Genomic DNA, 19,402 nt, shown 5'->3' on the forward strand with positions numbered 1-19,402 from the left:
CTCATAAAAATAAATGTTTTTCTTCTTAATCTAAAACTATTATGTGTTGCTTGAAAAGAGAAAAAAGGTTAGAAATTAAACCAAAATGTTTTAACGAGACAGTCAGAATTATTTCGTAATTAGTTACAAGCATTAATCTTCAATATTTTTCATTTCCAATTCATTTATAATACCTCACACAATAAAGCTAATTATGACTTAAGAAATAAACTTTGTCAAAGCTTTTCCTTTGCTTCTCTGTACATATAAACATGTTATGTATATCAGTGCATGGATTAATTGTAGTTGATATTCTAATATGCTTCATTATTTTCATAATAATATATAACAACATATGGCTTGCCATTATAAACACTGTGAAATCTCTGATGGCCTACAAATGCTCAGTTCCTAAGATGTCTTGAAAAGATTAAACATATTTCTAAACAAAAAACTGGCCATAGGTTTCAAGATTTATTTTGTAATGAAAATACAATTTTCAAACAAAATTATACTATTATACTGTAAACTATTACTTAAACTGGCACAGGTACAATTCAACTGTGAATGCAAACATATCAGATATGTATAGCTCAATGCTGTATTAGTAAAATTTATTGTATTATATATTTGTAGTATATTTTTGTTATTTTTGGAACAATAGTAAGTTATCTTTGCATAGTATTAGATGTAACATACTTATTAACACAAACCAATAATATTCTAACAAAACCATTGGATCAGTAAGTACCTAAGTGGTATTTAAGAAAGTATTTTTTCTTTAACTTTATACTGGTCTGTTACCAATGAACTACTTGGAAACTACTGTATACTCTTTATTCCTTCAAGATGGCTAATTCAAACTGACTGAAATTTTTGACCATATCCTTATATTAATGATGTACAAACTGTATTTCTTACAACTGTAATTCAAGGAGTTTTACAGAACCCTACAGTGGACTATAGCTATGTAAGATTATCACATTGTGACAGTAAAAGCTTGACAAAGCAAAAAACTGAAAATAAAACAATTGCAGTAATCCACACAATCTTATTTTCAGTAGACGGTGAAATGGTACATGATGCTAAAGTCTCAAATTGATGTTGAGAAAGAGCATGTAATACTACCGTAATATCCCAGTTAGATAACTGAAACGATCATTTGAGACGAAGGACCTGAAATGACTTGAGTAGGCCAGAGAACAATGGGGACTCAAATAATTTTCATCTCAAGTATCTAAAGGTAGTCGATAAGGCTGCCTTATATAAGGCGATTGTGGAAGATGCAAAACCGTTGTCAAAGAGCCAGGTCAAAAACGAGTTATGTTGGCACTTGTGGTTGAAGTGGATTTAATCTACCCTCAATACACCATTGCCGATATAAGTGCCATTTCTGTTGATAAATGTCTATCGTGGGTCTATGCAAAAACTGAGACAGATATATGGCAACATTAGTAGTTAAACCCTGATGCCATGTGAAGGATCGCATAACCTCCATGCATGAAGCTTGAGCTTCAGGATGCTGGGTGTACGATTTTGGATTGTGGCTGCCTCAACAGATTTGGCCAAAGGGAAAGTGGAAGAGGTGGGCACTCTTCAAAGTACTGTAAAAGCAGAAACTAGGGTTTAGCCACCAATTCGGTGTTACCAACAGGACCCGACAATGGGTTGGAACAAATCATAGCTAGTACCTTCGGTAACATACAAGACAGTGGGAAGGCCTACAGGTATAATTCCATCCCATCCTGACTGAATGCATCTATTGCCAATGCCCGAGAGTGAGGTATCAGAAATGAAAATGCCGATTGTTAGTTGTTCCAACGAGTGGCCAACACATCAATCATCCATGTTCTGAACTGAGAGCAAGTCCAACAGAAAACCTCATAATACAGCATCCATTCTGTCAGGAGAATCTGTTTGGGTCGAGAAAATTGATTTGCCACCGAATTCATCATTCCTGAAACATGGCATACAAGTAGGGTGATATGATAAGAGTGGTCCCAAGAAAGAAGATTCAAGGTTTGAAAACAAAGAGACCTGGACCAAGTGCCCCTTGACAGGAAATGTAAGACACCTCTGTGGATTTGAATTATCACAGTGAAGCCTGATGATTTTCTCCTTAATAAGTCCACACTGTGAGACATTGCCCTTTTAACAGCAAGAAGTTCTAAAACACTGATGTGTATGGAAGCCTCATCATCTGTCCATAGGCCTTGGAATTCCAGACCATTGAGATATGCACCACATCCCTGAAGCAAGGCATCCATGAAGAGATGGATCTCTGGAGATAAAAACCACTGAAGGTATCTCTTGTATGCTCATCCCAAAGAAATGACGGATTCGAATGATGCCCACATCCTCAAAAGAGAGAGAGAGAACCATCAGTGCAGTGGGAGCCAGATGGGAGACGACTGAGCTCAACTGAGATATGAGTTGAAAAAAATACCAAGACTGACAATATTTTGTGTTGGAGTGAGAACAGATTTCTCAGCTCTAATAATGGAGCCTACCTTGTTTGCTTCTGAAAGTAGAATCTGGGTGTGACATTACTCCAACTGATGAGATGGTGCCAGCAGTAACCAGTTGTCCATAGAATGGTGTGTGCACAAGTCTAAGGAAAGGAGATGACAAGAAAAAACTTGTATGATTCGGGAAAACATAAACGGTGCTGATGCTAGTCCGAAGGGTAAAGCCATGAACTGCAGCACCTGACCCTTATGCACAAAACGTAGATAGTGACAGGATGTTGCCGCCATGGAAATGTACAGATAGAAGTCAGCAACATTGAATCCTACAAACTGAGGAATAAAACTGCAGCACCTGACCCTTATGCACAAAACATAGATAGTGACAGGATGCTGCCACCATGGAAATTTACAGATAGAAGTCAGCAACATCGAATCCTACAGATGGAGGAATAAAAGTTTGGAAGAACTGGCACAACTCTCTCCACCATCCCAGAGACCAACAAAACTCTGATAGCCCTAGAAAAAAGTTCCTATAATTCAAGTATCTACAGGAGGCAGAAACACTATAGATTGGGTGGATAATGGTGGTGAAGATGTAAACTGAATGACTATTCCTGACTTAAGAACCTGCAGTGACCATTGATCCATGGTTACGGTTTTCCACACATCCAGAAATTCTCAAAGCCAAGCCCCCAAAAACCTCAAAGGCATACAATAGACACCGCTGCTGCTAGTGGCATTCTGACCAAGCAGAGAAACCTCCTGGATATGGACAGAATCTATTCTAGGTATGAATGGACTGAGGAGCTGATGTCAGGGGTTGGGACCCTCAAATGAGCTAAACTATGACCCTCTGTAGGAGCCGGGGAAAGTTGAGACATCAACAACAACAGGGATGAATGCAGAAGCTGACAATCAAACGCAGCCTCAGAGCCCCCCAGAAAAACACCACTGGACCAAATATGTGTCTCAATCTCACTACAAATAAGGTCACTGACAGTCTCAGCTGAGAGTGATTCCCTCCTCCCACAAGTTGTTGAGCAATACTACATATCAAAAGTGGGATAAGAAAAACCATAGATTGGCTTGCTAAATGAAAATCAACTAGGTAACACAAAGAACACTCAAAGTATCTCCAATGGTCATAGTACAGAGAAACCTGTTAGTGAACACTTTGTTAAGAATAAGTGATAATATTATCTGAATGAGGTGCTTATATACAGTACCCATGATAGAGGGGCGCATTGACGTAGATGGAGAGTGTAATATGACAGATAATAAAAGACTGGAGCAAGTATGAAAAATTTAGACCAATGCTTAGATGTGCAAAGGAAGGAAACCCTAGCATTCAAGTAATAGCTGTAGTGTGAGAAGAGGTAATTGTTTTGGAATAAAATTTTGCAGTAATATTTTTGGATAATGTTATAGGTTTACCTTCAAATTTAAACTTTTTTTTTGCCTATTCTGAGCAAAAATAAAGGAAACAAGAGATGTGAACAAATATAATGATTTTATAAGTTTCACAAAGAGGTCTGATATATTTATCAAACAGAATTTTTAAAGTACTTGAACCTATAGAAAAACATCATCATCAAGTAAACCATTCCACAAAGTTATAACTCTTAAATTTTTTTTTTTATCTAAGAATGAGTCTGTACAAATTCCCTAACAAACTAGAAAACTTGAACTAAGTCTACCTCCTAATTATTCTGTGCTCAAAAACAATAATAAAAAATAAAAAACAAGACCAAAAGCCTAAGTTTTTCATCACTGCTTTAATCATTTTAAAGTTATTTTTTGTTGCATATCTTTGCACTCTAACATGCTAATATCATTCCTTGTATTAAAGAGATCAAAACTTCACCCAGCACCCACAAAAAACTTTACAACAGATTTACGCACTACATAATTTTGGAACAGTTAACTATTCTGTGTAATAATTTTCTACAAAAAATATATAAATTTCAAACTGTTTTACAATGAAAACTCAATTAACTAAAGAGGATTGAAATTAAACCTGTTATTCAATCACTGATACAGCATTAGTTTTCTCATCTTTGCTAACACATGAAAAAAAAACTGAAAAACTACTCACCTGCAGCCTACCATCTAAAGAACGAGGAATAGTCACACATTTACTTAGCTGTCCCGGACAGCTTAATGCTTTTTCTAGTTCTTCAATTGCACCTTTCTTTTTTTTCAGTTTCTTCACTAATGAATCTACAGCTTTTTCTGCCCATTTTTCTTCTTCATCACCTTGTTTCCAACCCAAGAGTTTCTTTACAGCAGGACTTGTGAATGAGAAAAGACTGTTCAGACCAGACATGTTTGAAGAGTAGTGTAAGCACCAAAGGTGACCTTTTTGTAAAAGACGTATTTTACCTGAAATGAAAAACAAAAAAAGTTATGGATGGAACCATTTTCTTTTTTGATCTTCTCAAGTAATATTTTTGCAATGTAATGTTCCATCCAGTACTATAAAAGCAATTTTATATATCCAATCCATTCTGCATCACTACACATTACATGATCAGTACTCAACAACTGTAAAATCAAATTCAATAAAGAGTATCTGTCACAGTCGTATTTATATTTTTTATTTTGATAACCTGTTGTACATGGCCATTTCACTAAATACTAGTATATGTTGTAATGAATTTGTTATTATATATTTATTTTAATATCAACATTTGTTTAGATTACATTTACATTTAAAAACATACATAGCTTATAGCTTTAAATATGTATTGTGAAACTCCAGCTTATTCTCCAAAGTTGTAGAAGATTCTCGAGAGTAAGAATCAAAAGTATGTGTGTGCACGTAAATGCTTTAATTTGCATTGTTACGTAATCTGAATTTTTTAGAAAATCTTCCAACGCCTATAAATATAACCAATGCGATGCGCCAAAAAGAGTGTCTATTATTAGTTCGCTATAAAACTTCGGAAGCTATAACTGTGATTGTTATAACTCTTACCAATAGGGAACTTCAGATATATTGACCAGGAACATTTATAAAGTTTGAACATTACAACTCATTTAACTTCAATGGATTCTCATGGAACATTAATATTTTATAAAAACATTACCCAACTTCAACGGTGGAAAACTCAGTGTGTGTGGCAAAGGACAAAGCTAGCTAGCTTCCAAGCAAATTGTACATACATCAACTCACAATTAACTCGCTCATCGTGAACCCTCAATAAGATATCAAGAAGTTCCAAACTAGAAAGAATATCTTATATTGCTTGTTTGTGAAATTTTTGTTTATAAATCATTGTTTGTAATAATGATTTGTAATAACTGTAATTGTGAATTGTATTAAAACATATTTGTGTTAAAAAAGAAAACTGTGTGTATCAATCTTGTTGGCAAATATAAACTGACTATATATTGGCTTTTACTTAACTGCTAAATCTAAAGTACAATTTAACTTCTAAATTTAAATTATCAGTTAACTCAATTTCAGGCCATTTGATATTCTAAGTAACAATGATAATGTCAAGAGCTGAATACTCCATCAATTGTTTTACTTTTTTTTTTGTCAATAGTAAGCAAAGGGTTTGGTAGAGGTCTTTTTTGTAACCTACTACAAAGGGCAGAATAAGAAGCACATGTGAGAGGAGTCAACATATGAACAGTGTGTAACATGCCTGTTACACGAGGAAATAAGTTGAAAGTGGCAGACAACTGTGTTAAGGCCATGCAGTTTTAGTTATTATAGTGACAGAAATGTCAGAGCTTCTGTGGTGTGTCGCATTTCACTTATGGGTAAACATTCTAAGGATAATAGACACAGCTGAATTGTTGATGTCACAAGTATTAAAAACCATCAGTTTGCTTAAATCTTATGGATGTCTTAGTTATTAGTATGACCATGGCTGGTGTCAGTTTTTTCCCATAAAACCACTGAGCAATTATTAACAATCATTAAAGTTACTATCTGGTCTCACAATCATCATAATGGTATAATATAGTCTTGCTAAACTAAAATTAAACCACAAAAGCATTAAAAAGTACACTTTCTGTTAAGTTTGTACAGAGTGTATAGACACTTGTTATATAAGTATATTAACTAGCAGTAAGATTTGGTAGTTTGTAAAATTCTAAATAAACAACAGGAAAATGTTAGGTGGAAATTAGCATTGAAAAATTATGCATTTTTTATAATGTCTGAAGATATAGAAATGTTGTCACAGACATGTGGTGATAAACAAGTAGATAATTAATAAGTTGTGGTACTTGTTTATTGAATGTTTATATGAGCATCTGTTTGACAGGCCTAACCAGTTACGCAACTGATTAACCAACAAGGCCCTTAACAAAAGTGACGTGTGGTACCTGAAAACTGATGTGTTGATGCTATCCAGGAAAATGGCTGCAATAATGACAATTGTCCAGTGAGAAGGACGTTATGTTGTACACGTTTGGGGAAAGTCAACCGAATAATGAAAGTGGTACAGCTTGTTCCGCAAAAGTGTAGCTATTGAATGCTGCAATGAAAAGTGTAGTTTTTAAAATATTGCATGGCATGAATGATTACAACTAGAAACATTATAACATTATTCAAAGAAAACTGGTACTGCAGTTATGAATTACATTTGTCATTGTTTTAAGTGTACTTTATGGTAACATCAACTATATTCTGTGACCAGACTATTCTTAAATGTTTGATAATTTTTTTTGTACTTTTCTTTGTAAATATATGTATTAGAAACTGTTAATAAATAGTAGAGTGTACTAAAATATAATGCACACAATTATTTTGTAATTGTATCTGCTGTGGAGATACAAATACTTACCACAGAATTGTTTCCTCATATCTGTCCATGACAGAGTGCTAATGCCTGAACTACCATTTTTCAAATTAACATAAACTACCCAATCAAAATTCAATATTGGATATGTGGAGTATGTTTATTCAATTTAAAAACAAATACTTAAAATCTTACTGTCAATATGTTTAGGCCCTTTTACTCACAGCGTAATAAATACTAGCTTAGCATCATTACAAGGGCTTTGTAACTTTTTTATGGAAATCATTTGAAACATGACTAGTTAATATAAAACTTATGGTCAACAAGAGTGCACTTCGACAAAAGGAACAGAGGATCTTCAGAAGAAAGAAGACCAAACGATTATGGTAACTTGCACCACAATTGTAAAGAATACTAGTGTGATAGTAATAGAGAAGACAGTTCGGCTTGTTAACTGAAATTTTAAATTGATTGAATAGGCCTAAGTGGACTGTTGACAAGAAGAAGAGAACTATACATATAGTGTTTATGATATGCCTATAATCTCTATAGTGTGAAGAATTTGTTGTACATACATTTAACTTTTTTGGAATATATATATATGTATATATATATTACTTTGAAAACAAGTGAAGTGTTGTTCATTTATCATTCAATTTATTGATGACAAGTCACAGACACCTACTGTAGAAGAATCCTAAGCCCAACAACAACAACACAGTATATATTTATACTATTAAGAAGTATAAGTAAAAGCCTTTTTATTTTCACAATTAGTAAAAAAAAAGAAACATTATATATTTCAAATTTTGAAAACCGGTTTTGAGTAAGAAGAATATTAACACAATAAAAAGGGTACAGGATGAGTCATTAGCATAATGATTTGAACAACAGTGATCACAAGAGAAAAGAAAGAGTAATATGTTGAAAGAGAAGGCAGTTGCCAATGGCTCAAATGGACATGGATAAGAACATGAAGGATGTCACTGAGGTCCCGGTTGAGCAGAGGAACAGAGCAACACTGTCTATGGATAAGAAAGATCAGAACAAGGGAGGAACACCTTGCAGTACTGAGAAGGCAAAATGATGTAGACAAGGCAGCCCAATAACTGGCAAAGGCAGAGACAGCTGAACCCTGTAATACAGCCTAGTAAAGGGAAGGGAGATGTCCAATGGTAGAATGAATAGGAATAAGTTGGAAACAGATGGACCAACATCGAAAGTTGGGTCCCCATACAGGGAGAAGGAATAAGTAGAATAATGCCCAGAATGGGAAATGATAGGATTACCAGATGGGAAATTCTGGTTCAACAGCCGATGGACCGGACTAATCCAGACATGAAGGTGAAAGGAAATGGGAGATGTTGAAACAATAGAGAATATAATTGGCAAAGGATGAGGGGATTGGGTTGTCAGTTAGTTAGAGGGGTACAATCAAGAGGAAACAACAAAGAATGTCTCCAGTCGAGACCAGAATCCAAGGTAAAGGCTGGTAAGGTAGGTGACCATTAGGACAAGTGTAAGACCAGATCAGGCAGAAGGCAGCTACAGACAGGGCCAATGGATGGAGAACAGATGATTGGAAGAGAGGAAGCATGAAAGAGAGAAGTTGACTAGGCAATGATGAGTGGAGTCCCCCAAGAGATCACCCCCATATAGGAAACTGGAGGAGAAGAGAGTCAGTGGGCAAATCCTGCTCTGGCCAAGAAAGGCAGTCTGCAGCCTGGTTCAGAGTACCCAGGACATGGCAAGGGAGTAAACAACCTGTGAAAAATTGTTACAAGATGGAAGGGGCAGGGTATGAAATTCTTTTCATTCTTATCACATAAATCTTTTAGCCACTGTGGCTAATGGAATGAAATCTGTATTAGCCACACCACTTAAAGTATTAAACTTGTGTTAGTGGGTATATTGAAGCTGTGAATGTAAGAATGATAACATTGAGGCATCTGTTATCAAATCAACCACACCATTAACATTTATACTACATAATATATATATAAAAGACAAGAAGTCTTATTTTCAAGAACTTTTTTACGTGGTGAATTAATACAAGAACAAGACTAGACATAAACTAAATGACTACAAGTTTGTAGCATTTGCACTGGCAATAATCTTCAATACTGTAAAATTGTACTAAGCATGCACTGGTCTGTATGAAAGAAAAGCTATGACAAAATCACGGTGTAATCACGAACCATTAAGCCTTAATAGTTCTTGAGTGGTCATGATCAAACTTCTTTTCCTGCATGCCTGGATCATTATCATTATTGTTCTTTTCTGGGACTGGCAGGAAAAAAGACGATATTGCTTTCATTTCTTTTGAATTTTGTTTTCTTGGAGCCTCGGATGCCAGGTTTACAGAACTCAAATTTGACATAAATCAGGCTATCTCTGATCAGATAAAATTACCCCTTCGGTGTATCAAGAAAAAGTTCCCACATAAAATACAGATAATCTTAGCCATGTGCAGGATGCCTATTCTACACTGGCAATGCAGTATAAGCTATCTCTTATTGGATAAAATTACCCCTTCAGTGTCTCAAGAAAAAGTTCCCTCAAAAAAATAAACAACCTTAGGCATGTGTGGGATGCCTATTCTACACCAGCAATACAGTATAAGGTATCTCTGATTAGATAAAATCACCCCATCTGTGTCTCAAGAAAAAGTTTCCGTGTGAAAAATAGATAATCTTAGGCATGTGCGGGATGCCTATTCTACACTGACAATGCAGTATAAACATACGGTAAAGGCAAATGGGAAATTAAACCACAAAAGTATTAAAATGTTTGACAATTTATTGGGTGGTCTTAGTATTATATATTTAGTTGTGTGGGTGAATTTCTATTCTCAATGAAGATGACAAACAACTTCAGATAAAACTTATTCAACCCAGCATTTTGGCTTATGCCATTTTCAAGGGTCAATGAATGTCACAGGTACCAAGCTGATTTTCAGTTAAAGTAACCAAAAAGAAAATAGAACTACAACAATATAAGGGTACAGTACATATGAAGCATGCTCATAGTATTGTTAAATGGGTTAGAATCACTGATCATAATGGTAAAAGTTAAAAAAGAAAAAATTTTAAAAAGTATTATAGGGGCCAGGCAATGTACCTGTTAATGGAAGAGCATCTGGATTGAATCAAAAGAGATTCCTTAAATTTTCTGTCAAGAAAATTGTCACAAGTCTAAAATTTTCATTTGATAAAGTGTCTCATTAATTGTAACATGTGCTTTGTTGTTGTCAGGGTTTTATGTAATAAGTGGGCTAAAGATTCTTCTACAGTAGGTGTTTGTGACTTTTTGGAGATAAATTCAACAATAAACAGACAGCACACACTCCACTTGTTTTGAAATAATATATTCAAAAAAAGTTAAACGTGTGTACAACAATTCTTTACACTATGGATATCACAGTTGCATCTTAATCACTAAATAGTTCTCTTTTTCTTGTCAAAAGTCCACTCAAGCTGATTCAATTACTTTACAATCCAATTGACAAAACAAACTATTTTTCTCTACTCCTATCACAAAAATATTGGTGAATAATTCACTTACACTACCCTGCGAGTTACCACAGTTGTATCCTGAACTCCAAATAATTGTCTTTTTTTTTGTCAAAGTCCACATAGGTGGGTTCAATTACTTTAGAACACCCTCTGACAAGACAAATCTCCTTATCTCTATTAAACTGTGAAACTCATTTTAAAAAAATCACCTGTTAAAGCTAATCACTCACACATCAGCTAAGTTCACATTTTCTAACTGAATGTTTCTTCTTTAGTTCTCTCTTATTATTATTAACTTGCACACACATGCCACTTATAAAAAATACCTTATTCACTGAAGTCTTGAAAAATAAAGATTTGAGTTATGTGATGTCAACAACATTAGTTAAATCTCAACAACAATGAATTGCAAATACAATGTAATACACTTATCAAGTTATGTAACCAAACTTGTCATAACTATCGCCTTTAAATTAATTACTTTTAATTCTCTTGTTATGAAAAACTAAACATTCAATAAATGTTAACTCACAAGATAAGTAAGTTAATAATACATACACTAAACAGTTTTCTATATCCAACAGTTGTCAAGATTACTTTAAAAAGTATTCACTTTTGGAAGCTAAGGAGTTGTTGGAAAAGAATATAACAAAATGATCCCCTAAGAGATAATAATGGGATCATGCCCACTGGTCTACTGGAAGTTCAAGCTCAGGGATATGGAGAGGACTTGTCTAAGGTCTATGTACCAGAAGTAAAATTAACAATCAGGGATCTCCCAACAATAGGGGGAACACAGGTGAAGAAGTATAAGACTGTTGTAGGTGGAAGTAATGGAACACAGAGGGTGATAGTGGATTTATCCCACCATCAATACAAACAATAGAATAAAAGAAGGAACATGAGAATCACCAACATCCAAGAATCCTGTGAAGCATACCTCTGGTAGTGCAAGAACCAACAAAGAAGGTACATATGTGTGTTTGACCTAAAGAGAGCAGTCCCCATAAAGCCATGGTCATCAAACAATAAACCTCACATGCAGAATGCAGAAAGGCATGAATACTAGTGTCTGCAGAAGCTGATGTGTTCAGTGCTGAGGAATAGAATGATTATAAGTGCAAAATTATAGAGGGGGCTAGTACACAGGGAGGCTATGTCACCATCTTACAGGTGAAGGGCTTTTGCTGCATAGTAACATTATTATGCAGTAACACAATTCATGAGAAATCTCATGAGTTTAGGTGGAAGTTGCCTTAAGGCTAGTGGCATGCAAATCACTAAGGCAGACACACAGTGAAGATAACTTTCTGTGTGAAGAGGAGTGTATCACCTCAGAATTAATCAATTATCTGTGAGAAGTGATTACATTGATTAGTGTCACATAAACTAGTTGATCAGTTAAAACTAGTGTTTTCAATTATTCCAATAATCAGTCAAAATTCTGATTACATCAATTGTCACAAAAATAATCAACTAACTGAAAAAAGGATTTTGATTATTACTATTTAAGATTATTCGAACTATCTGATAATCAAAATATTTCAATAATTGGTTATTTATTCTCTGCTCAATTTAATCCTTGTAACTTTTTCTTTCCTTCAAATTTGTTCAGCTTTGGTGGGAGAGGAGGTTTCTTAAAATTTGGGGGGGTCTCAGGTTTGATTCCCAATGCCACCAAACATGCTTACCAAGTCTTTGTTATAGCAAAGCTACTAACACTATCTGCCACTGTCACTAATTCTGAACTGCTGACTAGAAAAAGAGTAACTGAATATTAAATCACAACCCCTCAATTTTCTTTAGAAATGACACTATTTAGTAAATCAGGCATATGTGTGACACTTATTTGTGAATTATTGTTATGCTATTATCAGTGAGTAATACACCAAAATCAAAGATGTATGTTATCTTAATTTTGTGATTATGTTCAGCATAGTTTCTGTTCCCACATAAAACAACTAGGATGAGCAACATCATGGTATTTCTTTGATAATTATTTTGAAATATGAATTCTTCTAATATAATACTTTGTCAATGTATTTGTGTATAATTAAGAATACAATATTTATATTTATAATGGATCACAGAAATATGTATTTATAATGTATAAATAAATATACATAAACATATCTTACATGTATATAATTAACAAATAATGCACTAGTGTAAAAGTGTTTAGAAACAAGAAATTTAGAAATAGAAATAATAAAAAATACAACACTAATTTAGTTACGACATTTTCACTTACAATTTCTGTACCTAAGACAATTTTTTTCTGTTCATGAACTGATTCCAGGTTACTTATTTTCAGCTTTTCCAAGATGTACTTTTATATCACCTTTCAAACTCTTAGTCAAAACATTATGTAGCCATAAAAATTTTTGTCTCAGTCAATTCCAATTCACTTGTGTGGCATTCTTTAATACTATGGGCATTGTTGGACAATAAAATGATAAGTTGCATTATACACGAGAGGACATTATTATGGGAAAATGTATTCAGTACTATATTTATTACTTGACAAAAATTGTTCATAATAATGGCCACTATCAGTTCTTGGTCACTTAGTGTTCAAAACTCTTGTAAAATTAGGGATTGTGAACAATAAATGGCTTTTCAGCCCTGAAATAGCAGAACTAACCTAACTTTATGCCACAGTAGAAAGTATATGGAGTTAGTTTGCAGATGTATATTCTCCTTCACTTTACTAAGCCATAAGAAAAATAATTAGAAGTCCAACTGGCTTGAAATTGGTAAGCTTGTATGAAAATACTAAAATGTAAAAATATGCTTGTCTATAAAGCCTCCTGAAAAGTTAATCTCATTGTTAATGATCAATCATGTATTCCTGCTCTGTAGTGGTATGTATACAGTTAGTAATGCTGAAACTATACAACAGTGATGTCTTTAGTAATTTCACATGGTATTTGATGGTCTTGTGTATAAACACTCTCATCTGATAGCTAGTTGATGGTTATAAAGCAATTTTACACCTGGTTGCTAATTCCTTAGATTTGACATTACTAGCATAATTAGTTATAATACCCATTACAAAAAGATTGTGTTCCTTAATTTATAGTATACTAGTAAACAAATTATCCTCCACATCTAGTCTTTAGTACTAAAAGTAGAATCTAAAGTAATATAACTCTGGGAACAGTAAGTTGTCCAATTTTGAAGCAGTGTCCTCAATTAGGCAAAATTAAACTACAAGTGCAGAGCATATTTTTACTGTAAAAGATTCAAACTGCACAGTTTGCTACATGCCTGAAATAAATTATTCTAATTTTTATAGTTCCATCAATATATCCTTTCCAAACTTATTACATTTTTGAAGAAATATTAGTTACTTTATAACAAAACTTTGATATTGCTGAGGACAGTAAAGTCTTAAAGCAGGTTATTCAACATTTCAAGTCTGAGATTTATGAAGTCTCTTTAAACTATTAATATTATAGTTAAAAGCTAGATTATAGGTTATAAGAACCTACTAGTTTGGTACTTTAGTAATAGTAGGGCTATAGCCTGACTAAAATGTGGACTTTCTTGCATACCTGTAATTGGGTTTATTAATACAAATTACCATTATCAAACAAACCTTATCAGTATCACCACACACACTTGTGATTGCACTTGCACTGTTGCAGCCTTATTAATTCCTACGGTTATGGTATAGGATCTGGATCACTTTTTAAATTTGTCCTCACCTTAACTCATAATTTATGTAAATTATAACAATACCTCATAACCTTATACTAAGTTATAGTTATAAATTATACTTAAATTCAGTGAATTTACACCATGGCTACATACAGGTTAGCCCCCAGGGTATTTACGTTCTTATAGGCAAGCAGTTTAGCTTTATTTTTCATTATTACTACTAGTACTAGTATTAGCCTAAGCATTCTTTGGAATTCAAGTTTTTCACTCACACCACATCACTGGCACATGCAACTCATCACATCACTCAGTAACACTAACATTAAATGATTAACAATGCCATGCAACTTAAGTTTTACTTCACCTTGTTTTCAAACGAACTTTCCTCTTTCTGGGTTCGGGATATAACAGTCGCTCGAATATTACAATACAATCCGTATTAATGTGTTAATTATACTCTATCAGATGTATAAAATTATTCTTCATTTCGTTTACATAAAAAAAATATATATATACATATATATATTTGGCATTAAGTAAGCAGTGACACATTCACTTGTCATTAGGCTTAACAATTAACTTGACACACGCACAATAATTTATACCTACACTGAAGCTTTAGTTAAGCTCACACTTATCAACGTATGTGTTTATGTATCCTTCGAAATAATTACATTAAAGTTGTAATTTTTTTGTGCACCAATTAATCAATAAATAAATATTACTATGTTTTCGAAAATAATTTTTTTTTCTTATTGATCAATGCAATAACATAAATTTTGGCACTTTATTTTACGTAGCAGTGATACACTAGATGTGGCTGTAGCGATGAATGTATTAATTTTGAATTTCAAACATTCTTAAAGTTTAAAACAAGTGTAAGGATTGTGTATAACCAGTTTTTTTTATTTTAGACTCCTAGAATATTAGTTTCAAACTGTTTACCTTTCTAACCCTCTTCTGAAAAAAAAACTACACTTAAAATTAGCTCTAAAGCTATTTGAACTGTTGATCTGCGTTTTGAAGGCTTTTGTACTAAAAATAATACTACAAAAATGAAACTGAATCAGAAAGACACCATGTCATTTTCGATTCATATTCTGCTGTTATAAACAGATAATAATAAACACTATTTAATGAAGATTGTGAAATAGGAATTCACCTCTGCGTTTTTATTCATGTTGAATATTTAGTGCGAGCGACCGCGGATTCAATAACTGTATAGGATGGCACCATGTGTTTACTATCCAGATACTTAAGATCAATAAGTTATACATTTTCTGAAACTATACTGTTTTTCTTTTTTGTTTTTTTTTTCGGAGTTTTCAGTTTGGACACATAATGTCCAAAGCAGATGCTTCAACTCTCCTTGTTTTGGTACATACATGATATTAGTTAACTAAGTGCAGTTAACAGAGTTACTTATAGGAAAGACAGCATGTGACATCCAGAAATAGAAAGCTATCTTTTCTGTTGGCGAATCATATTATTGTAAGACATAATTTCAATGTTTAGATGTTAGCTAGAAAGTGCATGATGTTAATATCAAGTAATTTTATAAAAGTAGTCCGAGAATACCTAGAATATTTGAATTTTAGTGGTTGAGCGGCTTAATTTTGGAAAGTATTTAGAAACAAGGCTACATTATAAATATCAGAAGCAGAGAAACATTGACTGCGTTTTTCAGTTACTAGAGTACCAGTCGTTCAGTGAAGTGTTTAGTTATCAGTTTGTTGGTGAAATATATAGGTCAGTGTTCAGTGGCGGATCCAGGATTTTGAAAACGGGGATGCGCGATGATTCTGAACGAAAACGAGGAATTTTCGGAACTTCCCTTGTATGGGTTAAATATGTTATTTAGATTTGTTATAATGTTTGCTAAATGTTGTTGTTATTGCTTTTTTATTTTTCTTGAATTGAATATGAAATTTCACAATATTCTTCCCTCCTCAAAGATCCAATTTTTGCAATTATTTTGATTTTTTTTTCAAAACGGGAGAGGGGGGGGGGAGTCGCCCGGCCTGTATCCGTCCTTAGTGTTAGTTACTAGATTTATTACCCATGAAATTGTATAAGTAAGTTTACTTGTATGCTAGTCACAGTTCCATTAGCATGTAAATTTGTCTTGAGAGTTAATGAAGTTACTACCACTAATGTGATTGCTACCGATAATGGGACATTTCCTGACGGAGCAGATGAATCCCACATGAAGTAGAAGCCAATGAGACGGAGATCAATAAGAAAGAAGAAACGTCCAGTAAAATGAAGAGACTTTGTTGTATTTTAATTTTGTGTTTGAAAATTCTGTACATTTAATTAGTTATTGTTAATTAGCTATTGGTTTAATCTAAGTGGCTATTGTTCGGAACGAACAATACTAAGGAAGGGGCGGTGCTACGACAGCGGAAGTCACGTGATGCTGGGAGCATGCGCGCTGGAGTTTCTCGAATTATCGAGGAATCCCGCGAATGTTCGAGTGTTTGCTAGACGCCCTCTTTTTTAGTATATAAGCCTGGCAAAGAAAGCCAGCCATATATATAGAGCTAGAGATAGATAGATAGATAATTAAAGAAGCGAACAGTAGTGATGGTAATATAAAATGTATTGACTGTGGAATTAATGTGTATCAAAAGTTTGTATCGAGAAAGAATAAACTAGTTTTAATTAAGAAAGGACTTGTATCGCTGAAGCTCCTCGGAAAGAATTTTACCGGAAATTATCAAACAAGCAGATACGTAACAATATACATTAATAATTTCTTAAGAAAGTTTATGATAAAAGAACTATGACTGTGTCGTATACACAATTTAATTAACAATGTCTTTTTTTTTGGAATTCGATTTTCATAACTAACATGTATAACAAATAATGCATAGCATTATTAACATTTTGTTTACTCCTAGGTTTTTAGGCAAACGAACATTTTTCATTTATTATTTACTCTTTAGGATGTTCTAGCTGACAAACTGTCATTTTTTTGTTGAATGAGAATATTTTAAGATTTCTTCTAAAATGTTATGGATCAATAGCAAAAAAGGCAGTTTAGAGCCATTGAGATTAAAGAAATTCATTAGTGACCTTGATGTGCAAAATGATTTTCTGTCACCTTCTTAACTCTAAAATTATTAAATTATATTTTGAAAACACTTATATAGTTTGCATGTTGTTACTGTTTTTGGTATATTGTAATAATTTTATTTGGACGTACTTTAGCAATTCGTTTTTGAAAACTTGTGTCAGAAAAAATGTTCAGATTGCTTTAAAATTCTTTCATGTATATGTCTTCAAAACGTGGAAGCTGAATCTTAAATAAGCAGCTTTCTGAAGTATTTGTGGAATACAAATACTCAGAATATTCATATTTAAAGGTTTTCAAGAACTACATTCTATTTTTTAATGTATACAATGTGTAGTCTGGAGACAGCAGTAGATCTAAAACGTTATAAAAAACTTGGACATTAGTGAACCACACTAGCAAATAAGGAAGATACAAGTTTGAGGCCTCTTGCAGGAGTTAGCTAAAGACACATTTAGTGTCTTGGCTTTAGAGGCGAAAAAATGCATAGCTACAGACTCTAGGAGCCAGACAGATGTGGTATATTGAAATAAAACCATAATTGCTTAGACAAAGCTTCTGATGAAATGAATCAATGTCACTAAAAAACAGATCAGCAAGGCAAATAACCGAGTGAATTAATCTTAGTGAAAAGACATGAGTTACATAATTTGTCACTATACACTTTAACTTAATTGTCTTGGACGATTTCGTCAAGGATATTAAATAAGGGACAGAAATAAGTTAATGACCAATAACAAAGTGGATTTTGGCTACAGTCTGATGGAATAGTCCACTTGTTTATGAAAGATCTCATTTGCACCAATCGAGTTAAAAGAACTACTTTTAAAAGTAGACCTGATAAAATTCTTGAACAATCGGGAAAACACTACAATTATGTACATAATTCCGTGTTTCCGACTCTAAATATCACTTTTCTGCACTTGTGAAGTTGCTCCAGGATATTGTTCTCGCTCCAGAAACCGGAAGATGACAGTAATCCAGAATCTACAATAAGTTCACCACACAAACTCCTTTTAAGTATGCCTTTTCTTATCTACTCTTAAGACTAGTATTAAGTGTTTCACTTAAGGTTCAATAATGTATACAGAGAGAAAAAGCGAAAAACATTAACTGTGCAAAAGAAATAATAGATTTGAAAATGCTTAAAGTAGAATTACATAATGATATCTTAGAAGAATTGTTAATACAGTTATACAGATTAAGACCGAGAGGATTTCTTGTGTTAATTTAATTCATAAGTAATGTTGTATTTACGTTACTGAACATAATAGGCCTTATTGATGAACACTTATATCTTCAAAACGAAGAATTCAATGATTTAATGTTATTTCCAGATAACTTTTGAATTTCGATGTAGATGAAATGCTCAACAGTGTATAACTAAAAAAGCTATTTGATTTGTATTCAGTTGTCTCTGTGTGAGTTCTTTATTCCACATGTAAACTTACTGAAGTTGATGGCTTGTGTGGTCTGCTCGCAAAAACCAAATAAATTTCTTTGTAACGAGTGAAAAGTCGAACCCAATGACTAAGCCCACATGCTGTCAATACCCCCATTACCTTTCACTGAAGAGTCCAATATACTGACATAATGGTTTGGTTTTTTAGTAGATTCTTTTGGATTGCTTGGAAAAATAAATAACAACCCACATAATGAAAATAAGTTTTATTTCTCTGAGTGCAAGTTCTACAATTAGTTTGTATTTCACCTGATTATGCCAGGTAAACCTAAAACTTTGTGAATAAAATAAACAAGTTTAATTGGTACAAACGATAAAAACTTGTGTGAAAATAACTTATTATTTATTGAAAAGGCCAGGTGGATAAGGCGCTCGATTCGCAATCTGAGGGTTGCAGGTTCGAATCCCCGTCCCACCAAACATGCTCGCCCTTTCAGCCGTGGGGGCGTTATAATGTGACGGTCAATCCCACTATTCGTTGG

At 33.5% G+C, this 19,402-nt stretch overlaps 1 protein-coding gene across 2 annotated transcripts in view; it reads right to left on the bottom strand.

Annotated features, from left to right (window-relative positions):
• The window catches only part of LOC106478111 (mothers against decapentaplegic homolog 5-like), a 40,233-nt gene extending 25,257 nt beyond the window's left edge, over positions 1-14,976 (bottom strand). For both annotated transcript variants that reach the window (XM_022381578.1, XM_013938629.2), the window contains exons 1-2: positions 14,747-14,976; positions 4,543-4,829 (exon numbers count right to left, since the gene is read on the bottom strand). In XM_022381578.1, the coding sequence (XP_022237286.1) occupies positions 4,543-4,773 (231 nt within the window). In that variant the 5' untranslated portion in view covers positions 4,774-4,829; positions 14,747-14,976. The remainder of the gene's footprint in view (positions 1-4,542; positions 4,830-14,746) is intronic.
• Between the last annotated feature and the right edge of the window lie 4,426 nt (positions 14,977-19,402).

Source organism: Limulus polyphemus, unplaced genomic scaffold (assembly GCF_000517525.1).
Source record: "Limulus polyphemus unplaced genomic scaffold, Limulus_polyphemus-2.1.2 Scaffold8, whole genome shotgun sequence".
Lineage (NCBI taxonomy): Eukaryota > Metazoa > Arthropoda > Merostomata > Xiphosura > Limulidae > Limulus > Limulus polyphemus.